General features: G+C 35.6%; 1 protein-coding gene across 1 annotated transcript; it reads right to left on the bottom strand.

The window, feature by feature from the left end:
* Positions 1–5,138: 5,138 nt before the first annotated feature.
* On the bottom strand, positions 5,139–21,016 carry LOC139870209 (uncharacterized). The gene is made up of 4 exons (XM_071858046.1): positions 20,557–21,016; positions 6,270–6,517; positions 5,975–6,161; positions 5,139–5,629 (listed from the first exon to the last, which is right to left on the bottom strand). Exons 1-4 carry the CDS (start codon positions 21,014–21,016, stop codon positions 5,139–5,141), a joined length of 1,386 nt encoding a protein of 461 aa, XP_071714147.1.
* Positions 21,017–23,422: the final 2,406 nt, after the last annotated feature.

The following is a 23,422-nucleotide window of genomic DNA, read 5'->3' on the forward strand; positions in this document are numbered from 1 at the left end:
AGTTTGCTAACTCCTCGTTTAGGCCTATTGTTTTGGCTCTGTATACATTAAAAAAATCAATAATAAGAATCTAACAATAATAACAAGACTAATACCTTAACAATACTAGTAGTTCTAGGTATGCATATAATAGAATTGAAATCATAAACGTACCATGATGTTTGATGTATCAAGTTCTTGAATTTATCGAATTTAGGGGGTTTCTGCAGTTACCTACAGAGTTCGTGGGATTGTGTATAGTACTATGTAATCGCAAAATAACAAAATGATTAACTGATGGTTTGTAGTAGCTATTTGAAGGAGTTTAGATCACCGTTAGGGTTTGTGAAAATAATACAACAGTAAATGAGACTGGCGGTTTGTTTCAATTATGATCGGAGGTTGTTTTGTGTCAATTAGTGGTGTCAATTAGGTTGGCGGTTAATTTGAAATTTTCGAGACCAAATGGTGGGTGATTTGGCCATTAAGCTGATCTGATGATGAAGAAGTTTAGGTATATTACCTATAGTAAAATATTTCATATTTTTAATACACCGTAATAAGCTACTTGACCCGGCCCAGGCAAAAATGATCCGGTATTTCAAAAAATATATGTTTTAAAAAAAAGGCAATAAAAAAATCCCTCACCTTCTCAAGTACCTCATATGGAGTATCTCTTCACCTGTCACCATCTCTGTACTTGAAATAGCGATCAACTACAACCATCTCCCGCCATGTCGAGCTCAGGTTAATGTGTTTTCTAAAACAAAATTTATTGTTTATTAACTGTAAGCACAGGGTTTTCCGAATTGAAAACCTAAAAAATTTAGAACAAAGTTTATCATCACATTTGTTTATTTTAAATCATTAAAATCAAACAACAGATCTATACTTCACCCGTATTTATGCTTTTTTATTTGCACCTGAATCGATTTTATCTCACAGTTATGTGCATATATAATATTAGTGTTTTTCTTTGTAATTACACTCATGCAGGTGTGTGTCTGTAAATTTGTTGTGTTATATACCTTCAAGTTCATACCATATGTTCATTTATGATATTGCACTTGTATATATTATTTTCTAATTATCTGCAGATTCCCAACAGGTTACATAGGGTTTGATTTATGTTACAGCAATATGTATTGTGAACTTTAAAGCTACAGTACCAATATAGTTTGCTTAGGTTTGAAAATGACAGCATATATATTTTATCTAACCATTTTAAATCTAACAATTGATCTGTGATGTAATTGAGTAATTTATTCTTTGTTTGCATATTAATGAATTGAATCACAAATACAGCTGGAAACAATGATGCCTCTACTAGTCAAACACATGCACTCGCAATTGACCAGCTGAATAGAGCTGAAAGGTACAACATATGGAGCACCGTTGATGTCACATACATCTTCTTCGACATACCAAGGGGAACTTTTTGGATGAGTTAAATACTTTTTTAGAGAAACAGTTAAACGTATTTGTGTATATAGCAATGACAAATAATTATGAAATCATTAACAAATAATATGTTAATGTCATTTAGGAACTACCTGAGGACTTTAATCGCATCCGAGAACTCGAGGCTGGCTGCACCTATATATGCTTGGATATGAAAGGGATATTCCATTGGTGGGACATAAAACAAGCCACATATGTAACAAAAAAAAGCTTTTTGTTTCGAAAGGCTGAGAGTACTTTGTGGCTTTGAATGGGTATAAAGTGGGTGATAGGTGTATGATTGGGTTCTCCCATCGATACAAGAGTTTTTTCATGGTCATGGATGGAAGCCACCCACTTTAACAATCTCATTAGGGTCAATAGTCTTTTGATAGTGCAGCTTTAACTCTAATTTGTGGAGTACTTATAATCTATGTACAAATTGTACGTGTACATCTTTTGATAACTTTTAAGTTCCTCACCGGAGAACAATTTATGTTTTAGATTTACTAATGTATGTAAGAATTCTATATTATGATATGTAAATTATGTTCGTATTTAATAGTCGATGTTGATGTTTGGTAAATTACTACCGTAATCGCAATTATTGTTCGATGTGTAGGTTCTTTAATCTTGTTTAGTAATGGAACATTGTAGTTTACAATAAACTATTTTGTCTAATTCAAGTTTGATTATATTTGAAGTTGCACGTCACAAGTAACAACCTTCAAAGATGGTTCACTTATCATGGTAAATTGTATGTACTTGGCTTTTTCAATGTAGTATATGTACAAGATTTTCTAATGAAATGTATGTTTTACATGAGTCTATTGTTCCATCATTGATAAATGCTTAAAATTGCATTGAGTTGCAAGTTTGTAATCAAAAGTAATGCAAGAAGTAAATATTACTAAACTTCATGCATCATTAGAAAACATTAGCGTATCCAAATGTAAACTATCCATTCAGCTATTATATATAGGGAGAATTGCTGAATACTAGAGTATTAGATTACAACAAATACATGGTATAAGTGCAACAAAAAATATGTAAGCTAACAACATCCAGACTGTACAGCACTTATACACCAAAAGTAACTAAAATTGTGTAAAACAACAAACTAAAGATACAAGTTTTGTTCCTCCAGATTGTACGTGAGTTCATAATATTGACCAGGAATTAGGCCATTGATTGTTCGGTACTCTGGAAAACCGTAAGTAACTGCCAGATTTGGTTTCTTTTTCCCTGTCTCCTGCTTCAACCACCACTTGAATTCATCACCTTCATGATTAAAGCAATTCACATAACACCCACTCCTCAGTCCTGAAAGTCCAATAAACTCCTTTGGAAGACGCTAATGAAAAAGAAAATACATATTTAGCCAAAGATTTAACCAAATTGTTATTCTATAATGATGAAGCATAAAACGTTGATATGTAAAAAGATAAGACAAGTAGTGTACCACCATTTATCAGTTGACGAATGTTAAACTTTAAAAAGATAAGTAGCGTACCAACAATTTACTAGACGGTATTTTGATAATCACAACACGTTCAGGATGTAGATGTTGTTGATGCATTGGTTCATCTTCTGAGGTATCACTTTCGGTATCATTGTCTGAACTGTCATCAATGATAATGATTTCAGGAATGGATTGGGAAGTTGATCCTTTTTCCCAGTTAGTAGAAACATCATCGTCTATCAGCTAAAAAGTTAATAAACAACCCTTTTCTACACCACGGTGGTCATAAATCACAAGCTCAGGATTTTCCAAATCAGTTGCATAAAAGACCATACAATCACCAGACGCCAATTTAAGGTCTCTAAGCAACTCATACCATCCTTCCCACATGACAACATCGTCTTCAACTGAGATTACCACCACCATTTTCTTGTACCATCTTTGAAAGTGAACAATCATTTGTTGTTTGGGTCCAGAGTTTTCATAAGTAGTTGTTAACCATTCCTTTGGCAGTATCTACATCCAATAAAAAATAATGGTATTTTTGTTAAAGAAATATAAAACTAATTTGTTAAGATAATAATCATGTACACATACTAAATGTGTGTTACATATGCGATAGCGAAAAATGACCATACCAATCCTGGTTCATTTGGATCGTTGACGAATTTCATGAATGAAGGGAAATGTTTGTATGGAGTATTTTAATACACTGTTGCCGGAATTCGAGTCAATACACTAAAAGATGTGAATGGATCAAAAAAATTCTTTTGAAACAGGTCAGGTGAGTAAATAGCCAACTCGTAGTTTCTTTTGTCGATTCCAGTCAATAGAAGGATATCACCTTCTCCAATATCAAGATCATTCATGATCTTCAGCCAGCCATCGCCAAGTATCATACGGCTACGATCATTCTTCAAAAATGTAACTTCAGATTTATATCCTTGCAGGGTGTGGATGAAAACAGAATGTCTTGGAACCATGGTATCATAATGGTCAACATTCCATTCATGTGACAAAGCTTGTAACAAAACATAATAACCTGATATGTCTTACAATGGTTTTGCTTTATAAAATATATAATTTTAAGGTTAAAATGGCAACAAAACAATACCAGTTCAAGCTTATCTGCTAATCGTATTATGTGGATGAACGATGGTGGACGATTGTAGGTAGCCATAAATGACAACGTCTGAGATTATTTCTGCTTCTGTAAAATCAATATATATGTACATATCAGTTATGTAGGTAACAATAATAATTATGGTCAAATTAACACAACTAGATTTAGGTATAATAGTCTGATATTTAGGGCATTATGTCTTTACACCAAAAAATATTAGACTCTTTCTGCAGCATCTATTAACCACTTTTAAACCCTAACATGTCCATTTTCTGAATAATCTAAGACAAAATGTGCATGTATATAACCTAATTTTAGATTATTGTTTCCTAATCACACAACTCGATTCAAGTATAATAGTCTGATTTTATGGTCATTACGTCTATAACAAGAGTATTCGAGTAAAGAACAATTAGATAACTAAAAAAACCATCTGTACCTGTATTTTCGACGATCCTTCAGCCGTGAGGACGAAATCGATTTCTTTCATCAAATAATCACCGTTCTATGATGATAGAGTAGGGTGTTTCCGAAGGTTTGATAATGAAGTGGGATGGTTTAGGGTATACGAAGAAGTTGGATGGTTTTGTGATCGCGTTTTTTTCCCGGTATTAAAATTGAAAACTGTGCATATATATGTTTATATATATATATATATATATATATATATATATATATATATATATATATATATATATATATATATATATATATATATATATATATATATATATGTGTGTGTGTGTGTGTGTGTGTGTTTTTTAGAATTATTTGTATTTGTATTTGTATTGTATAGATTATTATTATTAATTTAAAAGGTAATAACATAAAGAAAATTTTTCATGGTAAAAAAAATTAACAAAAAAAATTAACAAAAGACATAAAAGACATGTTGCATAAGTCATTAAAAATATACTCATGTTTGTACAAAAAAAAAAGGTAATCAATCATCTGTTTTAACAATTTTTATGTACCTGCAACCTCGTCTCCTTCCTCATGGTCTTCTCTAACTCAGATTGTATTATTTCCAATAACAACTTCATTCAAAGGTTGAACACCGACTGAAAATGGCGGTAACTCGTCAAATTGGTCGTACTCATCCTCATCAACAACGTTCTCGACAACAACAATCTGTCATTTTCCATACTGAACCACATGCCATCTAGAATCCTTTGGGTCTTCGATAAAGAATACTTGAGTAACTAGTTTTGCTAGAATGAATGGTTCTTCTTTATATCCATTGGTGGAAAGATTAACAGTCGTAAAACCATCTTTATCAACTTGAACACCGCGATCATTATCAACCCACTTACACTTGAACAAGGTTATAGTGTACGAATTACCATAATCTAATTCCCATATTTCTTGAATGACACAATAATAAGATTTTATAGCGATCCTTGATCTTTCTTCACAATTGACCATGGTGAATTCCGTCGACGAGGCTATCACCGTGACACCGCTATTTTGAATTTTACTCTTCTTATCTTGAGCTTTAGTGTAAAAGGTATACCCATTTATGTCATATCCTTGATATTGGAACACATGTTTAGGGGCGAATCCCAAAGCTTTGACCGTTTTATCAATATTTGGAAGTGTCCTCCTAACTTTGTCTTTCAACCATTCTGAAAAAGTTTTTTTATGTTGTTTTGCCAATCACTTTGCACTCTTTTTACAGTTTTGTTATCTCAACAACAATATGTGTTCTTGTATGAACGGATCAATAGATGTAGTGTGTTGTATGACATTAAAATGTGCCTAATGATAATCGGCAACATTTGAATAGCCCGTCATGCGCCCAAGTGTCCCTTGACCTGATAGTCTTCCTTCATGACGACTTTGTGGAATTCTGACACTTTCAAACCCATCCATATAGTTTGTTCAGAATTCGATCACCTCTTCGGATGCATATCCTTCAACGATACTGCCTTCTGGTCGATTAAGGTTCCTTACATAACCTTTCAAGATACCCATGTATCTTTCAAATGGATACATATACCGTAAGAAAACTGGACTACATGCCTCTATTTCTCCTATAATATGAGATACCAAATGAACCATGACATCAAAGAAAGAAGGTGGAAAGTACATCTCGAGTTCGCAAAGAGTAAGTATGATATCTCTTTGATATTCATCCAACACATCAGGATCAATCACCTTTGAATGAATCATGTTGAAAAATAAGCATAGTTTTGTTATTGTGTGTCGAATACAGTTAGGTAGAATTACACGAATTGCGATAGGAATCATCTGGGTCATTAGTACATGACAATCATGTGACTTCATACCAAGTAACTTCAAATCTTTCATCAAAACCAACTTCCTAATGTTAGCAGAGTATCCTGATGGAACCTTAATACCATGTAAACATTGACAAGATTTAGTTTTCTCGACCTTCGACATAGTATAACAGGCCGAAGGAAGAAACTTGGTGGACCTTCCATCAATATCTTTAGGTTGTAGTTCTGGTATGATATTCATTAATTCCATGTCCCTTCTAACTTTAATTCCATCTTTTGTTTATCCAGGAATGTTCAACAGTAACCCTATCAAACTTTCTGTTAGGACCCCGAAGTTGTATAGTGTTAATGTGAAATAAGCTTAATTGAAGGTTCCTTAGAAGAGGGCTATATAAGGAACCTAAGTAGTCCTAATTAGATAGCCATTGCATTGTAACTGAGTTCTAGAAGCTGTGGAATGTAATTGTACCGATTCTCTCTAATACCGAGTCTCATGCTTACATACCGAATCTCTCTTTATCTTATCATTTCTCTCAATCTCAACATGATCTGACCTATCATTTGGTATCATAGCTTCCAGGAAGTGATTCTACATCACTATATCGATCCAGAGATTGTAGATTACAGAATCTGAATACTCTCGGTATTTTGAATCACATTCGGTATTATCAAATTTGATAATCTGACGTTCAGATTCTTGTGATAAGTTCAGCGAAGGTGCATTAGGTATTTTAGAAAGAGTTTCGATCATCATTACAGCTTTTTAACTTCAATTATGGAGAATCAAGTTGATTTTTAGAGTTTGTGGCTAAAACTTTCGGTATTGCTTAATTCAAGCTTGATTCTGGATTTTTGTGAAGATTTAAGGTTTCAGTTGTGTTCGTGAGGTGTTAAATCACATTTCTGACGGTTCAATTTCTTCAATTCATCAAGTTTTGAAAATTTGATCAACACTCGGTATCGTAACTGTCATATCGAGTCTGCTTCATTACTTAAATTCATCTTAAGTGTTGCAGATTGTGGTGTGATTGTGATTCTATCACATTCGGTTTGATTATACGCAGCTACTTGGTGTGGTTTGACAAAGGATTCTATCATATTTCTAAGTTTTAAACTTAGACTCGGTATTGTCAACTGCTACAGTTGACATTCGGTATCCTATACTTTCGGTATCTTTGATATTTTATGTGATACTAATGTATTTCCTTGTGCAGCAAGGTTACAGAATCTAATTCAAAAGGATTGAATTGAGTTTGAACTTCAAATTCATACAGAATCTGACTACCGAATCAAATACAGAATTTGAGTTTCTGTATCACTTAATCCATTGTTTTAAGTGGTTACAGGCTACAATTCTTATGATTACCGCATCTATACTAAATCTGAGTGTGTCTCTTGTATTTCTGATTAGTTTCTTTTACAGAATCTGATATACAGAATCTTTACCGAATCTGCTACAGTACCGAATCTGCTACAGTACTGAATCTGACACAGAATCTGACATTCTGATCAGATTGTTGTGATTTTTCATCTTAGATTTGTGTAATACAGAATCTTTAGCGAATCTACCTCATTTTCAAGATGTCTACTCAAGATACTTTGATCATTGGATCAGATTCCCGTCCTCCAGTGTTGTTTGATGGAAAGTACACTCAGTGGCTTCACCGTATCACTCAGTACATAGACTATAAGGGTGAGAAAGCAAAGTACATTTGGGCTTCTCTGAGAGATGGTTCAGTTGTTGATTATCATCCGGATACTGGTATGCCAATTTCAGTCTATGAACTTTCTGGTGATAAGCGTGAGAGAGCTCAGGGTGACATAGAGGCAAAGAATAATGTTATGCAAGCTATCCCGTATGAATTGTTTGAAAATGTTGATAGCAACACAACAGCAAAAGATATATGGGATGAGATCAAACGACAGCAAGAAGGTTATGACATGTCAGACGTTACTAAATTGAATAAGGCTCTGGGATTCTATGAAGATTTCAAGCAGGAAACTGATGAACCACTCAAGGATACTTATCGTCGTTTCAATGGTGTCCTCAATGAGTTGAAAAGGTGCAAGATCATAAAAGTAAATGCTGAAGTCAACATGAAGTTTCTCAAAAAGCTCAATGCTGATTGGCTTCCTTATGGAACCATTGTTCAATCTACTAAAGAGATTGACAAGTTGACTATTCATGAGCTTGTTGGAGTTCTTATGCATTACCAACCTGAAGTGTCTAAACTTCAAGAAGGAAGGAAAGAGTCTTCTCCGGGCGATCCACTTGCCCTAATTGCCAAAAAGAAGAGCAAATCGTTGACGCCTTCCAAAAGTTTGTCCAAGAAAGTGTTTGTAGAAGAATCAACTGATTCAGAAGATTTGAATCTTTCTGATGTTGATGATTCTCACCTTAAATTAGTCAAGATGGCAGCCATGTTCACAAAAGCCTTGAACAAACACAAGTTTAAAGGCAAATCAAGCAATCAACGCAAAAACTCATCATCTTCCTCGTACTACAAGAAAGCTGATCAATCTAAACAACAACGTGCTGATGATTCCAAGAAGGAAGATTCAATTTGTTTCAATTGTGGCAAAGCTGGTCATTACTCTCGTGAGTGCAAGACGCCTAAGAAGAAGGATGCAGCTTACTACAAGAAGAAAATGTTGATGGCTAAGATTGTGGAAACTGGGGGAGAGCTAAAACCGGTTGATGATACTTGGTTTAACTGGACTGATGATTCAGATTCAGAGGTGGAACATGCAAATGTTTGCAAGGTGACAAAGTTCATCAAAGCTAAGGAAGCAATGGAGAATTCTGACTCAACATCCGATGATGATGAGGTACAATCAACTGAAATCTCACCTGATTTTATAAAAATGCAAAATGACTTGATGAAGAATCTGGTCTCAATGTCAAAAGAAGTCAAAGGCTTAAAATCTAAAAACAAGGTTTTAAAAGATAAAATCAAAATGAATGAGACCAGACCTTCCTCATCCAAATTGCAAACGGATGTGCAACAATTGACTCTCCAACTCAACTCTACGGAATCTGAGTTGGAAGATCTAAAAAAGACAATTCATCCAATTAAAGTTGAAAGAACTGATTATCGTTTAAAATCGGAACGACTTGCAGAAAAAGTTCAATTTTTAGAAAAAGATCTTTCTGATTTGAAAAACCAACATGAACCCACACTTTCAAAACTAAACAAGAAAATCGTTCAATTGGAAAACACCATAATTGAAAAGAACACTGAAATTTCTTTATTGTCAAAAGAATCTTTTCAAATGAAAGCTCAACTTGCTCGATATGAGGAAAAACTCTATCGAACAGAGCAATCCAAAGCTATCATGGATATGGAACTTTCAAAACAAACGATTTTCATGAATAGACCAAAAACGATTCATGGTGAAAAGTGGGGGTTGGGTTATGAAGATCCGAAAATTTTGGAAGATGCTTCCAAAAAGATTCCAGGATTATATCATTCTGATTATTTTCAAGCCAGTTTACCATCGCATTTTGTACATGCTTCTGATGCTGATTTTGATGATATTATTGTAAATCGTAAATCTAGGAAATACCATCAAATTAGCTTAATGTATGAAAAAATCAATGCTAAGATAGGTAAATCGAATCCTGATTTCTTGAAAAATCTTGTTGAAACTGAAAAAAACATGCAACGTGAAGATTATGTGTCTAAGCGTAGACTGGTTTATATCCCAACACTCATGCTAGAGAAATACATTTTAATGCTTGAGAATGAAGTGTTTAACAAACCTAGTTCTAGCATTACTGCAATAGATGAGGTGTTTGATGAACCAATTTTTGATGTGAAACCAATTCTACCAACTTTACCTGCATGTTCAGATGATGTTTTTCGTGAAGACCTAGCACATGAACTAACTGTCTTCTTTGAGACAGATTCTCTAGGTCAAAATTCTTTAGATGAAAAAGTAGAACCTCAGGATGAACCGAACATTGAACCTTTGATAGATTTTGAAAGTCAACTTGATCCTTTGCATGATTATTACTTGCATTTGCCTGCTGTACGTAATTTGAATCATATAGTAGCTCAACTTGAACAGGAGAATATTGACTTGCAACTTAAGTGCCAATCATTAGAACAAATGCTTGCTTTGTGTGATAAATTGCCTTCACTGCCTAAGAAAGAATGTACTTATGCTTTTAAGGAGGGTGAAGTGATAGTTTCTGCTGAAGAATTATGTCTTGAGATTAAAAGCTTAAAACAAAAGATAATTCAAATGAAACAGGCTAACACACTTAAGCAAACGTCTAATGTTGCAACCAATGTGCTTGAATGTACTGGTGGGATTTCTAAGAAGGGGAAGGGAACAACAACATCTAAGGATGTAAAACCCATTACTATTCTTAAAAATCCTCTACGTTCTCAATTTGACAATCATGGTTTGAAAGTTGTTTCTACAACTCAGTTTATTGTTAAAAAGGTTCATTCTCCAAATGGTTCTGTGTTAACTGAAAAGATTCCTATGATTCCTATGACAAAAACTTCAAAAGTGATTCTTTTAAAGAAATCAGTTAAGTCCACAACACACACAAGTTCTAAACCTGATTTAAGTGAGTATGATGCAAAAGAACGTACAATCAAATTGGAAATTCTGCAAAATCAGTCATCTCATGTGTCAACTGAAAAGTTTGGACGTCTAACTAACAAAGGTGTTTCTCGTGTCACAGGTCATAATCCAAACTTGAATTACAAATCTGTATGGGTTCCTAAGTCCACGACTAAGAAAGTAGCAACCAAACCAAAGCAATCTGCTAGTCGGCCTAGGAAATCATCTCATGTTTTTCAATTTTCGTCTGTGAACAAAACATCTACTTGGAATAAATTGTGTGTTAAGACTTCTGATAATGATGTAAAGATTGATATTGCGTATGATGCTTCATGTAATGTGGTTTTAAATGATGCTTTATTGTCTAAACTGCATGATGCTTTACGTGATTATTTCATCATTGATCCAAAGTTTGTTGTTAATCAAAAGTTTATTGCTGGTACTAACCGAAAAGGACCCAAGAAACTTTGGGTACCTAAACTCTAGGGAATTCATATTTACAGGGTTTCGACGTCTGTGTTTGGTATATCGATTCCGGTTGTTCTCGACACATGACGGGCGATAAATCCTTGCTTGTCAACTTCATTGACAAATTTCTAGGAACGGTTACATTCAGAAATGATGAGATTGCAGCAATAATGGGTTACGGAGATTTTGTGCAAAATGGCATAACAATCAAACGGGTTTCATATATTGAGGGTTTGGGGTGTAGTTTATTTAGTGTGAGCCAATTCTGCGATGGAGATCTCAAAGTTTTGTTTGAACGTCGACAATGCTCGGTGCAATCTACCGAAGGGAATGATCTTCTTGTTGGTAAACGTTGTGCTTCACTATATACTATTGACCTCAATGATGCACCATCACATGCAACCATGTGTTTGGCCACTCGTTCTACCAAAGAAAATTCATGGTTATTGCATCATCGGATGTCACACCTGAATTACAAGGGTATCAATCGATTAGTCTCTAAAGATTTAGTTGATGGTATTCCAACCTTTCAATATGATAAGCATCATGTGTGTCCATCATGTGCGATGGGTAAGCTGAAACGGACTAATCATCCGCTTAAGCAAAACCCCAGTACTTCATCGTCTTTGCAATTATTGCATATGGACTTATGTGGACCCATGCGTATTTCTAGCCTCGGTGGCAAGAAACATGTGCTTGTCATTGTTGATGACTATACCCGGTTTACATGGATTTTTCTTTTGTGAACTAAGTCAGAAACCCCCGCCATTATCATTGAAATCATTAAAAAGATTCAACGCTCTTTTAACAAACATGTTAAGAGCATCAGAACTGATAATGGGACGGAATTTAAGAATGACCCGCTTGATAGTTATTTGAAAGACCAAGGCATTGAACATCAGTTCTCTGCTGCTCGGACCCCCCAACAAAATTGAGTAGTCGAACGACGTAATCGTACGTTGTGCGAAGCAGCACGAACGATGCTTGCATACTCCAAATTACCTCCAAAAATGTGGGAGGAGGCCATTTTAACTGCATGCTATACCCAAAATCGTTGTATTGTAAACAAACGTTTTGATAAAACTCCAAATGAGTTATTATATGGTAGACGCCCGAATGTCAAATATTTCCGTGTTTTTGGTTGTATATGCTATGTGCTTAACGATTTTGACAGCCCCGGAAAGTTTGATCCTCATGGCGATCAGGCCATATTTCTTGGTTATTCCTCGAACAAAGTTGCTTATCGTGTTTATCATAAGCAGACAAAGATGATTAAAGAGAGCATTAACGTCAAGTTCGATGAATTTTCGGGAATGGCTTTTGAACAACTCAGTTCAAAACCCGATCCTAACCTGGCTACTACTTCTTTCGCACAAAACTCAATTTTCTCGAAGAAGGGTGTTCCTACGGTTACATCAGAGTAACTGGATATGTTGTTTGATAGTCTTTATACTCCTCAACGGGATTCAAATGTTCAAGCCGTACCGGTTACACCATCACAGTCAACTACTGTGGAGACTCTTCAAAGTCTTTTTGATGAAGATTCAACACCAACTGATTCACCTGTTGCTTCTTCATCCTCCCTCCAACCTCCTGTTATTGATAATCTTGAACAAGATCAAGATTCATCATTTGATACAACTCCAGCTGTTTCTCCAGATACTCTATTGAATCCATTAGATACTGTTACATCAGATCAAGCAGATCAAGGCTCAACGTCAACAACGGCTGATGTTCCGATGGATACAATTGATGTATAATCTCTTCCACACACCCGATGGACTAAAAGTCATCCAATAGATCTTATTATTGGTGACGCATCTGCTCCAGTTTCAACTCGAAGGGCTACTCAGAATATGTGTCTATCCACAGCCTTTCTTAGTAAGATTAAACCAACAACGGTTGCTCAAGCTTTACTAGATCCATACTGGGTAGTTGCAATGCAAGACGAGATCAATCAATTTGAACGATTGAAAGTATGGTGATTAGTTCCAAGACCAACGGGTCAACGACCAATAGGGGTTAAGTGGATTTTCAAGAACAAGAAGGATTCTGATGGAATTGTGGTTCGAAATAAGGCACGTCTTGTGGCCAAAGGATATCGACAACAAGAGGGCATTGATTATGACGAAACGTTTGCTTCGGTTGCTAGGATTGAGGCAATTCGTCTTTTCCTTGCATTTGCTTCTCATATGAAGTTCACGGTGTTTCAAATGGATGTCAAAACTGCTTTTCTGAATGGTTATCTTCAAGAGGAAGTCTATGTTGATCAACCAGAAGGCTTTATCGATCCCATTCATCCAAACCATGTTTACTACTTGGAGAAAGCTTTATACGGTCTGAAGCAAGCACCGCGTGCATGGTACGAGACCTTAACAAAGTATTTTCTGGACAATGGCTTCTCTCGTGGAACGATTGATACAACGTTATTCATCTGTAAAAACCACGGTCACATTCTCTTGGTTCAAATTTACGTTGATGATATTATTTTTGGTTCCACGTCCCCAGCCTTAAGCAAAGAATTTGGTGACCTTATGGCCAGCAAATTCGAAATGAGCATGCTTGACCAGTTAACTTTCTTCTTGAGGTTACAAGTAAAACAATTACCAAATGGGATTTTTATCAGTCAAACAAAGTATATCAATGATATGCTAAAACGTTTTAAAATGACTGCTTTAAAACCAATGACAACCCCAATGAGGACTTTACTGGATGCTGATACTAATGGGGAACCCTTTGATATTACGCTTTATCGAAGCATGGTTGGTTCTTTAATGTATCTGACTGCGAGTCGACCAGACATTACACTTGCCGTAACTGTCTGTGCCCGCTTTCAGTCCAACCCTAAGAAATCTCACTCCAAAGCGGTTGTTAGGATTTTTCAATACCTTAAAGGTACACCTAACCTTGGGATCTGGTATCCTCATGGATCCGATTTCAATCTCACTGCTTATACTGATGCGGATCATGGTGGTTGCCATGTTGATAGAAAGAGCACATCTGGATCAATTCAGATGTTGGGGAATAGACTAGTTGGTTGGTCATCCAAAAAGCAGAACTGTGTGTCTTTATCAACAGCTGAGTCTGAGTACATTGCTGCTGCTCACTGTTGTTCACAAGTTTTGTGGATGCAAACTCAACTCTTGGACTATGGCTTTAAGATTTCTAAGACCCCGATCTATTGTGAAAGTGCTATTGCAATAACAAGCAACCCGGTTCAGCATTCTAAAACTAAACACATAGATATTCGTTATCATTTCATTAAGGACCATGTAGAGAAAGGGGATATAGAGTTATACTTTGTGCCTACTAAAGTGCAATTAGCTGACATGTTCACTAAACCTTTAGATGAACTTAGGCTAAATTTCTTGATCAAAGAGATTGGCATGGTAGAGTATAGTGCTTGATATTCCTTAGATCTGTTGGAACTTATTTTTGGGATCTTGTGTTTAGGGGAATAGATACTTTCTAGGGGGAGCAACTAAGTTTCAGTGCTTTAGATAATTTTTCTTTAAGGGACTGCCTTTAGATTAATGATAACTTCCTAGATATATTTGTTCAATGGTTACGCAAGGGGGAGGTAACTCATTGATATCCTATTTCAAGGGGGAGTTAATTTATTTTCTTGGGAATATAATCAAAATGCTGATTTACTTTCTTGTATATCACATTTTGAGGGGGAGAAAATGAGAAAATAATTCAAAAATATTGTTTTTCAAAAGTGAATTCAAAATTTACAACAACAACAACAACAACAGTACCCAATACCATTTGAGTGGTGTATGGGGGAGGTGAGATGTAGACAATCCTTCCCTTATCCGAGAATAAAAACAAGTCATTTCTCCACCCAGAAAAGTAGAGAAAGTCATCCCTCTCTTTATTCGGCGGATAAAGAGATTGCTTCCGAGTGTAAAGGGGGTGCAACACGAGGACTTCCCAGGGGGTCACCCATCCTAGTACTACTCTCGCCCAAGCACGCTTAACTGCGGAGTTCTGCGGAATTCAAAATTTCTTTGTTTTTATCTGAAATAATTCACTATGGCTTGTATACATCTCAGTATACAACCCGTGTCAACAATTGGTATCACTGAAGATTTGTACTTTGTATAAAATTCAAAGTTCTTTTAAGTACAAATCTTATTTTGAAAAATTCATAAAAATTGGAAAAGATAAAATCCAAAAATATTTAAATTTTACTGAATAAATGCTATTTTTAGCATTTTACCGAGTCTGACAACCAACAGTACAGATTCGGTAAGTTCAAAGTTTTCAGAAATTGTCTCAGAATTGTTTTTCATGAAAAGATTGAAATGGATTTCAAGAGGAAAAATCAATTTGTCAAAATTTGGAGTTAAATTGTTAAAGTTTTGAAAAATTGGACTGTATTCGGTATTTTAGGCCCATTCTGTAAAGCCCATTCGGTATTTTACTTTCGGTATCTATAAAAGGAGAGTCAAAGTCAAACATTACTCTCTTACTGTTATTAATTACCTACCGAGTCTGTTGATTATACCGAATCTGCCTAATTCTACCGAGTCCGTCATTCTGTTTCTTCAAATTCTTGGTAATTGTTCATTTTAATCAATGTTTAAGATATATAATTGTAGATCTGAGATAATTAAGTTTTTATCAACCAGAAAAGATCAAAATAACTGGATTATGACCTTTAATTTTTGAAATCTTGTTGATTATACCGAGTCTGAGTCGATTTCAATTAATCTTTGATTAAACTCAATTGATTTGGAAAATCAACATGAAATCTTGTCTAATCTGAGTTAAATTGACTGATCTATCATTTGACCGAGTCTGATTACATGTTTAATTGCTTATTTGATGAATTCTGTATCTACCGAATGTGTTCTTATTCTGATACCGAGTTTGTTCATACAATTAACATGTTAATATACTTGTAATTGAATGGTTAATTGATCATGGTTGTGATATTACTTGATATATGATAGAATATGCATGTTTGAGTGACTTTCTGTTAATTGTTGAAGATACCGAATCTGGTTTTCTTTCTTGATACCGAGTCTGAAATTTGGTACCATGAAATTTTCTGATTTTTATCTTCAAACACTTAACATGTTTATTCTATATCTTTCTGATATGAAAACTCAAGCTTATTTGGTTACAGAATCTAAAGTTTTCATAACTACCGAATCTGCTTGAAATGTGTTTAAAAATTGACTAAGCGTTGTTCTGAGTCCTTGTGTTATATAATTGACTTTGCATGATGATTTTGTACTAAGATGAATATCATATGAATGTCATGGTTGTCAATTATTTGTTCATATTTGAGAATAAAAGACTTTTATATTTTTGAAAAACCATAAAAATCTTAAAATTTAAAAATATAAAAAGGATTTCAAAGGCAAATAAGAATAGAGATATATGCTTTTTGTTAAATATCTTGTGGTCTTCTATTTCTTATTTATACAGCTAAATGGCGAACAATCACTTCATCAACTCTGAAACCAGTATACCCTGCAACTACTGGATAGCAATTCTAGAGAGGCACACACCGTGGCCTGCTCTCAATACTACTGCTAGTGTAGCTGTAACAGATCTGGAGTTACTTAACAGAAAAATTAGGTTTATGGAAGCTACACAACCTACTACTGAAAATCCAGAGGGAACACAAGCTCGTTTTGAATTTCAACTAAGAGGAGTTCAAGGGAGGAGGAGTTTCACTAAAGCTGATTTCAGGAGGGTCTTCAGACTTCCTCTTGTACAGAATGCTCCTGCTTTTCCTGCTACTCAGCAAATGATGACTTCTGTCTTTGATCTTGGTTATGTTGGAGCTACCAACGTTCCACCAGCTAAGTTTCAGAAGAAATATCTGCACTCAAGGTGGTATGTGATCTTCTCAATCATCAACAGATGCTTGCTGATGACAAGGAGTGGATCTGATAGCTTGACTGTGCCAATGCTGAAAGTATTCTACTCTTTCATAAGAGTAGAGGCTCCTGACTATGCTGAGCTTTTATGGGATCTGGTTCAAGCTTAAGTTGATAAGCCAAGGGGTTCATACATCCCTTGCGAAAGGTTTTTCTGTATCTTTATCCATGATGCTATAAATGCTTGCAGAAATGCAAATATATTTGTACCAGGTACACATGGATTACAGATGAAAAGGTTTGGAGAGCTGAAGATGAACACCCCTATGATGTCTGATAATCAATTCACTGCGCCAATTCCAAATTGGCTAGTGAGGCTAGCTGAACCCCAAGACGCTCGTATGCATTCTTATTTTCAGGTTGTAGGAATACCTCTTCCGAACCCAGTACAACAAGAACAAGTTGAACCTGCCGTGGTTCCAGCCCCAGAGGTTGTAGAGGAACCTGTAGTTCAACCACCCGGGCCAGCTAATCCTCCACTTAGGGTGAACCTCAAACGATCTAGGGTAGCACACCAAGCTCAACCCGTGAGGATCAGGGAACCTAGTCCAACTAGGATTGAACCAACCCTTTTCACAACACCCGAAGTAAGCAGTGACACTTCAGCAACAGCATCTGAATCATCTCCTGAACATTCTCCTAAGAGAACTCGATACATGCCTGATGAGATGATTCAGACTCCGCCAACCCAACGAGTAACTAGATCTAGGACTTCGACACCCATCATCCGCCAAACAGTTACTCCAGCCATTGGTGATACGGACCAAGACCAAGAGCCAATTAGGTCACCCTCACCTATCTTCATATCACATCCAAAAATAACAGTAAGCCCTACGCTAAATTAAGCGCAAGCATCGGTAGGCAAGAGATCTAAACGCACGGATGGTAAAAAGACCACTAAGCCCATCCAATCTAAGCAGGACTTAATAATAAATCCTACAAAGCAAGGTGCTTCGGCATCTAAGGAAGTAAAGTCTTCCTCTGCAGTAAAGTCTGCATTGACTCAATCAATTGAGGAAACTCAATCATTGAAGTCCAGAACGGTCGAAGGGGAGCCGAAAAATCTTGAAAAGGCACCCTGCTTATCGGCTGGAAATCCTCCTGTACCTCAACATACAACAGGGTCTCGAGGTCCGGATTATCTTGATGAGGAAGATCTGCCGCGTCCCATGGAAACGAGTCAATATGACAATCCTTCGGGATATTTATCAGACTTCCAGCAGACTGTTCCCTTGGTTCATGAAAGTGATCCATTGGTTCAAACCACTTCTCTTCCGGATTCTGAATCTCAGGGTCTTGAGGAAGAGTCTTTAACTGAAAGAGATATGCCACCTCATGGTATATCAATGATTTCAGGAGTCGGGGATAGCAATATCTCTGCGAGAACTAAACCGACGGGTAGTCTAGCTACTTTGTCAGAGTCCCATGAGACCAAAGTCTTGGAGGCGGATGCTTCGAAAGAAACTTCGCCGGTGACAACTCTGGTTGTTACCCAACCTCCATCAGAAGGGGATAACACGAATCTGACTAGTAGTATGTATAGCCCTACATATAATAATAATACCGCACAATCATCCTTACCTGCCCTCACGGCAACTCAAACACTTCCACCAACATCGCCTTCAACAGTTGCTGCTGCTGGTGTTCCTATTGTTACTTTTCCACCATCACCTTCTCGTTTACCACATTTCTATGTTGCTTTGGAGCAAGAATATTTCAGTCGTATGTTTTCTAGAGTCAATCTAGATGTTCTTCAACACACTTTGCTTCAAGCATTGTTTCGTGCTCGTGTTCGATATCCACTTAATTCCTGCTCTTCTCCGTTGAGTCCTCACCGTGATGATGAACATGACGATTCTGATCCTCAGAATAGCCATGAGGGGGAGATAGGAGTAGATGGAGAATATCTAACGGTAAACATTTCAACTAAGGGTGGTGGTGTAAGGTCTTCATCAGCTTCACAAGCTCAACAAGTTCAGATGGAATCAGAAATGGTTACTACACATGATGAAATTGATGATAAGGAGCCTGAGCAAGTTATAATTCCAATTGTTCATAATGAGGCTGATAGTGGACTGGTAGATGAGGATTTGAACTTGAGTGATTTCTATCTTGAAGAGACGGATGACGATAGATTTGTCATTCTAAGCAAGTTATCATCAGTATCTTCAATTCCGGAAGATGTAGAGATTGTAGATGAAAAGAATCCTGAACCAGTAATAGAAAGTGATGATGAAATGGATTCTTCTGATGACGATGAAGACAATCTTTATGTTAATCCAAATGAAGATGAGATCTTTGATCATATTGAAGATGATGATGTTCCAAATAATGATACAACAAATCTTACTGGTCATTCATCAAATTCAACATCCTCATCGAGTTCAAATCCAACAAATGCTAATGAAAGTTCAACTTCTGGTACATCTACATCAAGTGAAACAGTGAATTCCAGATTCAAATACAATCATGGAATATTCTTTAAGAATCAGGAGCAAAGATTATTGTTGGGAGTAGAACATGATTTTATAACATTACGAAACACATTCATTGAAGAAAATGCTTACAAGATCTTCCGCATCAATGAATTACCAAGGAGTAAAAGGTTTACTTATATAGGTTCACGATTGCTTCCAGCAAGTGAAAGGAATTGGTATGAGTTTATGTGGAGGAAACATATCAACAAAGATGAAGATGATTTGTGGCTTTAAAGAAAATATCGTATTTCAGAAGTGTTGAATATTACTCGAGTCAGAGTAGAGATAAGCGAAAAGAAAGACGTCATCAGTCAGTTCCACATTATCAGAGAAGATATTTCAAGGAAATGGATGAATATCCATTATATGAGGGAGATCCAAGAAAAGCGTGGGGTGTCTGGAAACCTTCTAAGCAAATTTCAGAAAATCAAGTAGAAGTTTCAAAACCAGATGGCACATGATGGAAACTAATGTTTGGACCTCTCAAGATTACAAAATAGGATTATGTTGTAAAGTTCACATTTAACACTAAGGGAGAGATTGTTAGGACCCCGAAGTTGTATAGTGTTAATGTGAAATAAGCTTAATTGAAGGTTCCTTAGAAGAGGGCTATATAAGGAACCTAAGTAGTCCTAATTAGATAGCCATTGCATTGTAACTGAGTTCTAGAAGCTGTGGAATGTAATTGTACCGATTCTCTCTAATACCGAGTCTCATGCTTACATACCGAATCTCTCTATATCTTATCATTTCTCTCAATCTCAACATGATCTGACCTATCAATTTCACAAATATTTTTCTCAATATGCATAACATCAAGACAATGTCGAACTCATAAATACTTCCAGTAGGGTAATTTCCAAAAAAATAGACTTTTTCTTCCAAATACCTTTGGGAGGACCAAAACCTTTCTTTCCCAACACAACATTTATATTAGCAACATTGGAGAGTGTAGTTTCTCCATCCAATGGTGGTGGTAGTTTTCTATCCTCTATAGTACCATCAAATAAATCCGACTTTTTACGATACGGGTGATTCTCAGCAAGCTCTCTTCGATGCCCCATAAATGCTGGTTTCTTATAATTTGTGAACCATATCGAGTGAGTATTTTCCTCACAAATAGGACATGCCTTTTTCCCATTCGTACTATATCCAGACAAATTACCATAAGCAGGAAAATCATTAATGGTGCAAAAAAGCATTTCCCATAGTTGGAAGTATTCTTTATTGTATGCATCATAAACGTGTATGCCGGTACTCCATAATTCCATTATTTCATCAACTAATGGTTGCAAATAAACATCAATGTCGTTTCCAGATTGCTTTGGGCCTTGAATCAAAAGAGACATCATTATGTATTTTCTTTTCATACATAGCCAAGGCGGTAGGTTATAAATGCATAGAAGAACATGCCACATGCTGTGACGGCTACTCAAATCTCTGAAAGGATTAATTCCATCTGAACTGAGTCCGAACCTTATATTACATCTCTCATCCCCAAATTCTTCAAAATCTTTATCAAAATTTTTTCATTGAAGTGAATCGGCCACATGTCGCATTTTTCCATCATTTTTACGATCTTCAGCATGCCAATGTAATAATTTTGCATCTTTCTCATTCGCAAATAATCTCTTTAATCTTGGTATGATAGGCAAGTACTACAATAATTTTACAGGAGGTCCATTTTTAGACACATCACTTTCAACATTATCAGTTGGTTTTTCACGTTTATACCTAGATGTACCACATACCTTACATTGATGAAGGTCTTTGTCTTCATTCCTGTATAATATACAATCATTTGGACAAGCATGTATTCTCTGTATTTCCAATCCCATTGGGCACATTAATTTCTTTGCTTGGTATGTTGAAACCGACAACTCATTACCTTCTGGTAGCATTTTGTTCAACAACTCTAATAGGCTAGTGAAACTTGTGTCGCTCTAACCATTGTTTGATTCTAAGTTAACCAGTTGTATCACGGCGGAAAGTTTTGTAAAATTCATACAACCGGTATATAAAGGTTTTTCAGCGTCAACAAATAGTTGTTGAAATCTGTCATGATACTTATCAGCAACATTATCCTCCATATCCAAATCGTCAAACATGTCATCAAAATTAACATTATTGTCACTATTGTATGAATCTTCTTCATTATCGGTATCGTTATCCGAAACAGGCGGGTTAAGGTCAGCTAATGACTCACCATGAAAAGACCAACATGTGTACCCTCTCATAAATTCGTGTGCAATTAGATGATTTTTGATATCGGTTGAATCAGCATACCACCGTGCATTTTTGCATTTCTTACAAGGACAACTAATTGTGGTGTTTCCTTTTTCTAGGTGATCAGTCTCAGCAACTGTAATAAATTCATCAACACTATCCATAAACTCAGAGATAGCGTGACCTATCTCGTACATCCAAGTATTCCGATCCATCTACAAGCAACATTGAAAAAGTTAATACATTATTAATAATAAAGAATGTAAAAAGTTGGAAAAGGGACTAGAACCCACGACCTCCTCTCTACCAAACAACAACCATCTAAGCAATTGTGTTAACCTGACAACTTTACATTTATTTTCTATAAAAACATCACGTACTGTCTACTGTAAAAAAAAAACCCAAATCAAAATCAATTGAGTTATCGATCATAATCCCATTACCTCATTATCATTTCTGTGTTCTAAAAAAAACCGCGAAGTAACCCAAATCCCTTAAATCTTTAAACCCTAATTGTTCAATACCCTATTCGATTTTTGTTCTATTTTAGATTCGGTCTCTGCACGATTCTACTTTGCTACCATGGCTTACACGAAGCAACGTATTTTGAAGAGAAAAAGAGTGTATTTCAAAGGTTAATTCCTAACAGTAATTATAATTAATAATTAATTTTGTATATTTGATAATCTAAATTTATTACTTTTTTTTGTTCAGAAAAAAACATGAATATTATTGTCGCGCAATTAGTATTTGAAATGGGTTTGGTTATGAGTTCGGTCAATTTCCTTGTTATTGCATATTGTGTATGTGTGATATGTTTGATGTGTTAGTCATAACACAATAATAAGACTGCATGTGTTTGAAATGATATTAAGGTGTATAAGCATGTGTTTGCTGTACTATGATCTTAATTTGTATATGCATGTGCTTAGATGTGTATCTTTTCTATTGCATTTTACGTGTATCTTTTCTATTGCATTTTGTGTACAGATGCAACAAAAAAATAAAAAAAAGAAATGTAAACAAACTGAAAAAGAAGTCAGCTGTTGTTCAGTTGAAGATTGAATTTGACGAGTTTGGCCAAGCTATTGGAAAAAACCAAGCTATTTTTTCGAGCAACATTGGCGTTTTAACTAGGAGCACTTGTGATTTCCTTGTAAAGGATTGGAAGCATGTGTCTCCTGATCAGAAACAAACTTTATGGAGCAAAATAAAGGTATTAAAATCTAAGATTTTGTTTAATTACTTTTTATTTATATATGTTACAACATTCAACACTTACATTAGTTTAAGTTATACAGGAACTTCATAAAATTGAAGACGATTTTGCACGAAAAACAACACTGCAAAAATGCAACACAGCGTTTACGAGATTCAAGCGTAAGTTAAGAACGTATATGGATGAAGGCAAGCTTCCTTATGTGGAAGTAAAAGATTACAATTTCATAACTCCAGAAAAATGGAAAAAAAAAATTGAAATCGAAGATACGCCTGCTGGACGAGTAAGTGCTATTCATTTGATTTGTATC

This window comes from Rutidosis leptorrhynchoides, chromosome 10, assembly GCF_046630445.1.
Source record: "Rutidosis leptorrhynchoides isolate AG116_Rl617_1_P2 chromosome 10, CSIRO_AGI_Rlap_v1, whole genome shotgun sequence".
In the NCBI taxonomy this organism is placed as follows: Eukaryota; Viridiplantae; Streptophyta; class Magnoliopsida; order Asterales; family Asteraceae; genus Rutidosis; species Rutidosis leptorrhynchoides.

What these genes read in the sequence shown, in the direction of transcription:
- LOC139870209 (XM_071858046.1), bottom strand. Translation starts at nt 21,016, where the DNA reads ATGTCTCTTTTGATTCAAGGCCCAAAGCAATCTGGAAACGACATTGAT. An exon ending in AGGTTTTGGTCCTCCCAAAG is followed by an intron (nt 6,518 to 20,556) that starts GTATTTGGAAGA and finishes GATAAACAAAAG; the next exon opens with ATGGAATTAAAGTTAGAAGG. An exon ending in TGAAGTCACATGATTGTCAT is followed by an intron (nt 6,162 to 6,269) that starts GTACTAATGACC and finishes ATTCATTCAAAG; the next exon opens with GTGATTGATCCTGATGTGTT.